The following is a 7,980-nucleotide window of genomic DNA, read 5'->3' as shown; positions in this document are numbered from 1 at the left end:
CAAACTCCTGCTCCTGAATAGAGTTTCACTCATGACTGCTGAGGTTCTTCTGAAGAGGCATTTAATCTTAGGAGCTTTTCGCTTTACACTCTCAAAACGGGGCTAGGGAGCTTTAAATGCTGTGCCTGCCTCCTGCTGCTGCATTTTGGGATCTGTAGTTCAGTAAGGTAATGACATCCACTCAGCTCAACTCCATATGGTGCACTGGAGCATTCTTCCTCATATACACAAACACAGTCTCGGATTCTGCTAATGTTTCATCATCTTCCTGTCATGGTGGCGCAGTGGTTAAATGCCTGTACTGCAGCCACTCGCTCACAAACCATAAGGTAGCAAATTCAATACTAGCAAAAGGGCGCAAGCTCGACTCAGGCTTGCATCCTTCCAAGGAGGTTGCTAAAATTACTATCCAGATGGTTGAGGGCCATTAGCTTACACTTTGTTAAACCTAAACCACACCTGAGACATTTTTATAGCCTGATGCAAAACCATATTGACAGAATTATTAAAAGAAAGGAAGAAGAAAAGAAAACCTGGGAAATGGTAGCTAGATGTACATCATCATTATAATTATTTTTTTCATTTGTATCCCTTGTTTTCCCCCCTCAGGACTCGGAATCATGCAAATCATGCATACAGCAAATAGAACAAGTAGAACAACAAAAACAAGAAGACACAAAAGTAAATGCATACACAAATTATAGTTTAAAAACAAGCTATCTGCAGAAGCGAAACTATTAAAACATAAGGGACTAATAGGAAAGATTAAAACAATAGAAACACACATCATTAAAACTAGTTTCAATATAACCTCCCCAGGAAGGGAGTTCTAGACCTCAAGGGCAGCAACTGAGAAGACTCTATCCCACGTTCCCACAAGACAGGACCATAAGGATACACTCATGTGGGAGAAGATGCTCCTTCAAAAAGACTGAAAGGTAGCCATACGGAGTGATACAGGACATAACTAGCTGGACGAATTGTACCTGGAACTGAATCAGTAACCACCAAACCTGCTTAAAAGGGGAGTCAGTTTCCCAATAACCAGCAGCCTCCTTTTGTTCAGAGAAATAGCTGTGTAAGTCTGAAATATCAGTTTGCAAAGGGATCTTCTAGTCTATTTTGATATTATATGGTTTTTAATTGTTTTTGAATTGTAATGTTAGATATTTTATTGTATGAAACACCATTGTAATCCCGCTTTGATCTGTCAGGAGAGGCGGGAAAATAGAAATAAAACTTATTATTATTATTTATCTTGCAACTTCTTTCGTAGTCCAAAGGTGCTACAAGATCACTTTGCATACTCTATTTTCTTGTTTAGATTAAGCCTCAGTTTGTTCAAGAATTTTCAAAATCCCTTCCAAAGAAATAGCGATGGTCCAGCAAAACAACCAGATGAAACGTCCTCACCTGCTCCTCTTCCTCCTCCAGACGGAGCTTTACAGGACATAACCAGCACAATGAACTGGGCCTGGAGCTGAATCAATAACCAGAAAACCTCTTTATAATGGGAGTCACAGGTTTCCTGTAACCAAACCCAGTTAGTAATCTGGCTACAAACCGTGTCTTCTGGGTACAATAACATTCAAAATCTATAACATAATAATAATAATAATAATAATAATAATAATAATAATAATAATAATAATATCCCCTCCAACTGAGCTCACCTGCTCCTCTCCCTGCTTCTCCTCCTCTGCCTGGCTCAGGAGGAAGGCCTCTGCCAAGGCCACTGCTTGGGAGGTTGTCTCCGCTCCACACTCTCGAACCCAGCTCCCCATCTCTGGGGGAAGGACGGCCAGGAACTGCTCCAGGATCACGAGGTCCATCATCTCAGCCTTGGTGTGTCTCTCTGGCTTCAGCCACTGGCAGCAGAGATTGTGGAGCTGGCTGCAAACCTCCCGGGGCTCCAAAGCCTCCTCCTGGAAGACAAACTGCCTGAAGTGCTGGCACTGGACCTCAGAACTGAGCATCTTCTCCCCAAAGCTCTTCTGCATGGCTCTTCCCAAAAGAAGCATGGAAAACAAGAGATCATGTAAATGCTCTTGAGAGAAGGAGACGTTTTACAGCTAAATCCACATTACTCAGATTCTCAACGCAGCATCTTTCCACTTGCTCTCTCCCTATTGCCGTTCCTTTTTCTTGCCCCTTTTTAGCACATTTCTGTCAGCAGCAATGGTGCTGCTTCTTGATCTTTCTACATTGCTTACAGGGCAGTTTGTTGTAAAGGACAAGGTGGCATCCCATGTCAGTATACCTGCAATGTATTTGGAGTCTCCATATTTTCAAATCTGGAGCCAACATGTTCTTAAGGGTCCCAGGATGACCTTTGGAGTCCCAGGTATATTTCCCATGAGAAAGAAGCGGAGGCTGAGGATACGGTTATGGCTCAGGTAATGCTGCAATCCAAGCTCAATGGGGGCTCTGACTCCTTCCTCAGTCCAGGCCCTTTGCCCTTTCCTCTTGCACCAGGAGGCGAAGGAGAAGCCAACTTGGTCCACCTTCCCTCTGCCCTCTTCCAGCCAACAGCCCTCTCCATCCAGACATCCTGGGGCTGTCCTCATCCAATCACTGCTTTTGCCCAGAATCCCAATGTCGATTCCTGGGTCATAGAATCATGCAATACACTATGACGTATTGCTTCCCTTTCTTGAGTATAGCCCAGACTATTTGGGAGGCTGGGAGTAGCTTACAATACTTTAAATTAAAACAACAAGGGTGGAATATATATATATATATATATATATATATATATCAGAATCTCTGTGTCAGATTATCTATATCAGAAATATATTGAAGAATATATATCTAAAGAGATCCTTTGAGTGGAAGTTGGCAGAATGCGCTTTCCTACTAGCCCTGGTCTCTCTCCTCCAGATGCATTTGGCCAAGGCCAATGTTATCTGGGCCAACAGCCTCTGCCTGAAACCTAGGACGCTCTTCCTCCTTCCTTTGCGTCTCCACAGGGGCTCCAAGCCTTCTCTTGACTCCTGGTTTTAGAAACCGACAGAGCTGTGTCTCTGCGACCTAAGACCCGACCTCTCTCTCTCTCCTCTCCTTTTATACATATAATACTAGTAATAACAATCTAAAATTATTTGTATCCGCCCCTCTGGAACAATTGGGCGCTCACAGTTAACATCTACCTACCTCTCTCAGCGCTCCACATTATTTCCGTGTGTGTGTGTCTTATGTACTACACTGAGAATCTATCGTCTCTTTCTCCCTGAGTCCCCTCCTCCTCCTTCCCTCCTTCTTCTCCCTCCAACTGCCTTCTCCACACCTGACTTAAGCCTAGGGCCCTTATCACGTGAGAACTGGCACTCCAACCCACCGCCATCCCAGGAAAGATCCTGCTGCCCACCGTCTGCCTTCCTTCCTTGGGCCTCAAAGGGGCTCCCAGGCCTTCTCTGAGCTCCTGGTTTACAAAACTGACAGAGCTGTGTCTCTGGACTCTCTCTCTCGTTATCCCTCTCTACCTCCCTCTCCAGAACACACTTTCCATACTTTATTATATTCTACCCTAACTGAGAAGTCTGGGTCTCAGAGTCTCTCTGTCCTCAATAGACTCCTCTTTCTCTCCCTGAGCCACAGACGAGGGCCTCTCCTTCTGCTTCCCTCTCCGACTCCTCACCGGCCCCGCCCCCCGGCAACATCCGAGCCCCATCGGGCCTCCTCCCATCCTCAGGACCACGCCCACCAATCGATCCTGATCCCGCCTCCTCCGAGGGCCCTGCGCCTTTGAGCGGGAAGCCAGGCGGTTTAGTCCTGTTGAGGGGAAATGGGCGGAGCCTGAAGGAAGGGAGGGGCTGTGAGGGAAGGGGCGTGCCTTATGGGCCTCAGGCTCTGGCCAACGGGCCAAGATGGGGAACACACAACGGGCCCAAAACAACACCAGACTCCCCTCCGACCAATTTATAAGTGCTAAACAATCTATCAATTATACACCAGCCCCCATACCACTTTCTCAACAATACTAACTTATACGCACAAAGCCCCCTCAGTACACTTTATATTTTTATTCTTATTATTTCCCCCAGGTTATACAAACACACAAGTAACCATCCTCCTATAACACAACACCACATCCTACACATCAACTTCCCCCCCACCCCCTCAAATAGCAGACAAACATACTACTGTACCTGACAGTTGTCAAAAAACACTTAACATATAGTTTATATTTTACACACAACCCTGATTCGTTTAGCTTTTTCTTTCCTATGGGGTCTCCGCCTGTTTGGGTATACTTTAAAAGTAGTTCTTTTCTTCCTCAGATACTAAAACTCAAATAGTCAGTATTACCTTTTTTTCCTCTATGGCCTACAAACTCTATTAGTCAGAAATTTTCTCAGTTTTCATTTATCCTCATTCAGCACGATACCCAGATTATTGTTATTCCGCTGTTATTTACTCTTAAATGTTATATTTACAGTAACGTATTATATTTTTCCATTTATTTTTCAGACATTCTACAACAACCGTCCACAATAATACATACATTATAAGCACAAAGCCCCCTCAACACAACTGGAGACAAGTTCAAATGAGATATAACCGGATAACAAGGGCGCCCTATCAGAGAAATTATAAAGTGTCAATAACTATATCCATTCTAAAACACCAAGGCGCCCACAATACAGGGAGGGAAACAAATCGATTGTGTGCATGTGTGTGTGTGGTATATTATAGAGAACACACAGACACCACACATCTATAACCAGTATCTGTTGCACCGTTGTATTTGCGGATTTCATTATTCACGGTTCTGATTCATATGTTCTCTCTAGAATATCCAGTTCCTCCAGTGCAACTTGGTCAACTTAACTAAAAGTTGCACTCTAAAGAACTAGAGGCTCCTAGAGGAGAATATCTTACTAGGCATGTGTAGCTATCCAGCTCGTCTATGGTACAGTGTATGTTGGACATTGACCACAGAGTGCACTGGAGGACCTAGAGAGGTGTCCTCTCAGGTAAAAACATGTTTTGTTTTTGTTATTTGTGGTTTTTCCATTTATTTCACAGGGGGTCTTGTTGCCCTTATTACCCTAAAAATATGGAGGGACAAGTGTATTATCTATAAACAAAAGTTGCCATCAAGGTACTTTACTGCAAACCCAAATGACAATATACAATCTACTGGTTTTAAAATATCTATTTCTATATAACTCTATAATATACAAATTTAGAATTATTTTAAAATTTATACATATGTTACCTACATGGTGTAGCTGCGTGGCCATTTAACAAAATCCTATCCTTGACACCTTTCGTAGCCAACTAAACTGCACAACAGACTTTTGCAAGCTTTGTCGCTCCATAGGGCTTCTTTCGCAGGCAAGAGAGTACAAACCAAATCAGGACGAAGGAAAAACAAAACACAAATGGAGATGTGAGTTAGTTGCTGAATCTGTTTCAATACTTTACTCAATGACTCTCCCCTCATAAATCTTTACTAAATGTTAAGGTTTTAAAATTAGGCAGAACAAATGAAATATCACACAATAAGATGGGTGGCACTACGCTTGACAACTTTTACATGTGAAAGGTGTTAGGCGGAAAGAGGGCGTCTCCAGCTGAACGTGCGTCCACTTGTGTGATGAGCAGCCTAGAACAATCCAATGCACTTCTGCCAGCATCAATAATGGCGTTCGGCACCCGAGTTTGTGGAGCATAATATTGATAAGCTGGAACATGTCCCGCGGAAGAAGACAGAATGAAGGAAAGAAATGTCTGGAAACCATGTGGAGCAGCTTTCAGTGACTAGGACATTTAGCCAGGAGAGGTATAGGTTAGGGTGACATGATAGAGGCGCGTTTAGAAATTCAGTACTTTTGGATGAGGAGCTCAAAACATTTATATTGGACAATTGAAAATATAGGCCATCTTTTAACATTCCTGAAATGTGTTTCTAATTTAATATATTTAGATTCCTTGCATGCTCCTCAGTTCTCTTCCTTTTTCTTGTTTCTTTCCCTGTTATTTCCTGTCTTGTTCATTTTTACTGATCTTTGAGCAAGGCCACTGGCAAAACCTCCACAACGAGTATTCTTTACCTAAGTAATCCCAATGAATTTATGCCAGCATAAAAAAATTAACAGGTGATTGTGGAAGGCCATAACATCCGTGTATGTAGCATCTAAGACCTGAAAAGGAAAATGCCTCACTTCTGCCTAATAGCTAGGAACAGCCCTGCAAAAAAGTCCAACAATCGTATTTCCGGACTGGACTTGTTAAAACCTTTATTAACTGTATGGCTCGACCATACTTCCTGTATCCCCAAGGTCCTGGCTAAACACTTTTTATTTCATTAAATAGTCCAGCACACTTTCTGTATTTCAGTATGCTGACAATTGCATAATAATTCCATTGGACAGCCTATTTAGCCAGAGGGCATGACTTCTTTTCCTATTTGTGTGTGTTAGTAGTTCCCCCCCCATCATGTTTATTAGGGTATTGCAGAGTTTTGGTCAGGCCGAGCAGGAAAACTGGGTGGCCTTTCAGATATTGAGCTTTGTTGTGATACATCAGCTATGGACTGTGAATGAGGGATCTTCAAAATATCCTGTATAGCGCCCTCCTCAGTCTTACAAATTGGGCTGTGGCTTCCCCATAATGGGTTCTATATGGCCATCATTTAGTCAGTATAGCAGTGGTGAGGATTATGGGAAATTGAAGTTTAACATCTTCTGGAGTGTGGGCCTCCACATTCCCCATTCCTTGGTAGGCCGCAAATGCAAACAGATAATTGCTTTTCCATCACCAATCTTTCATTACAGAAGCCAGTGTTGGGGTTTCTATCCATAGGCAGATTTTTTTTAAAAAACAGACAGGAACCCTGGGGAAGGAAGCCGAAAGCGTGGGCCGGGGCGCTAAACATCGAACCGCATTTGGTCTCCAAGTGCATTTGCCCTAATTGCTCATCCATAAAGGATGGGTTGTATGGGCTGGGGCAAACCCTTAAAAAATTGCTGGCAGACATGGAAAAGCTTAGGAATTCCATCTATCTCTTTGGAAAATGTTACCTTTTCAAACACAACTCCCATAATCCCTCAAACCGCATGGCTGTGGCAAGCATAGGCCATTGCTGGAAGGGGTCTTCTGGGAGTGAGTTGTAGTCAAGAAGTGGTTACTTGTCCCAGAACTAAATTTGGCCAATCTTGGTCTGTGTCTCGTCAGGGGATCGTTGAGGATTACCCGGGTGATGACCTCCTAATTCTGCTGGTTTCTCGGTACAATATGGAGGCCACTTTGCCCTAATTTCTTGGCCTTTAGCCATGATGCTGTTGAACTAACACACTGTTTAGACTACAAGATCTTTCCTCTCCAGTAAGTTAATCACAAATCTAACCCAGCAGCCACACTTGATTCTCTTATATGATAAGTATGGCCCTACCATCCTTGGGTTGCATATGATCCACAGAACCAATGAGTTGGAACGAGCCTCACGGGCCCATCAATACCCTGCCATGCAGCATAGGCTTGCATATCCGCCTGTGGGCGGGGCTTCCTGTTTTTGGGCGGGTCACACGGTCGCCCCGGGTTTGGCCCGCCCCTGGGATTTCCCCGCCCCGGGCTTTGTTGCCAAGTGGGAACCCGGGTTGGCTTGGCGGGGGAAAGAGAGAGGCCTTGTAGGCCTTCTCCTTTGGGGGGGCTTCCTCCCCTCTTGGTCCGTGGGAGCCAAGGGAGGGAAAGCTCCGAGGCCCAGACTTCTTTCCCCGCTGTAGCTCTGCCGGAAACACACCGGAGCCAGGCGGGGGGAAAAAAGCCTCCCTGAGGGAAGATTCCTCCCACCCTGGGCTCCCGTCATTGGTGAGAACGTGCCCAAGCGGAGAAGAAGGAAATCCTCCCCTCAGCGAGGATTTTTCCCCATGGGCTCCGTGGCACACAAACCGGGAGCCCCGGTGGAAAAGGAAAGCTCCCTGGGGGGGACTTCTTCTCCATTGGGCTCCGTCCTTGGTGAGAACGGAGTCCAAG

General features: G+C 44.6%; 1 protein-coding gene across 1 annotated transcript in view; it reads right to left on the bottom strand.

Annotated features, from left to right (window-relative positions):
- The window catches only part of LOC121923584 (zinc finger and SCAN domain-containing protein 2-like), an 86,176-nt gene extending 84,061 nt beyond the window's left edge, over window positions 1–2,115 (bottom strand). The window contains exon 1 of the mRNA XM_042454134.1: window positions 1,674–2,115. Coding sequence (XP_042310068.1) covers window positions 1,674–2,021 — 348 coding nt within the window. The 5' untranslated portion in view covers window positions 2,022–2,115. The remainder of the gene's footprint in view (window positions 1–1,673) is intronic.
- Between the last annotated feature and the right edge of the window lie 5,865 nt (window positions 2,116–7,980).

Source organism: Sceloporus undulatus, chromosome 2 (assembly GCF_019175285.1).
Source record: "Sceloporus undulatus isolate JIND9_A2432 ecotype Alabama chromosome 2, SceUnd_v1.1, whole genome shotgun sequence".
In the NCBI taxonomy this organism is placed as follows: domain Eukaryota; kingdom Metazoa; phylum Chordata; class Lepidosauria; order Squamata; family Phrynosomatidae; genus Sceloporus; species Sceloporus undulatus.
The sequence above is the reverse complement of the archived record's forward strand: the minus strand, read 5'-3'. Positions and strand labels throughout refer to the sequence as shown.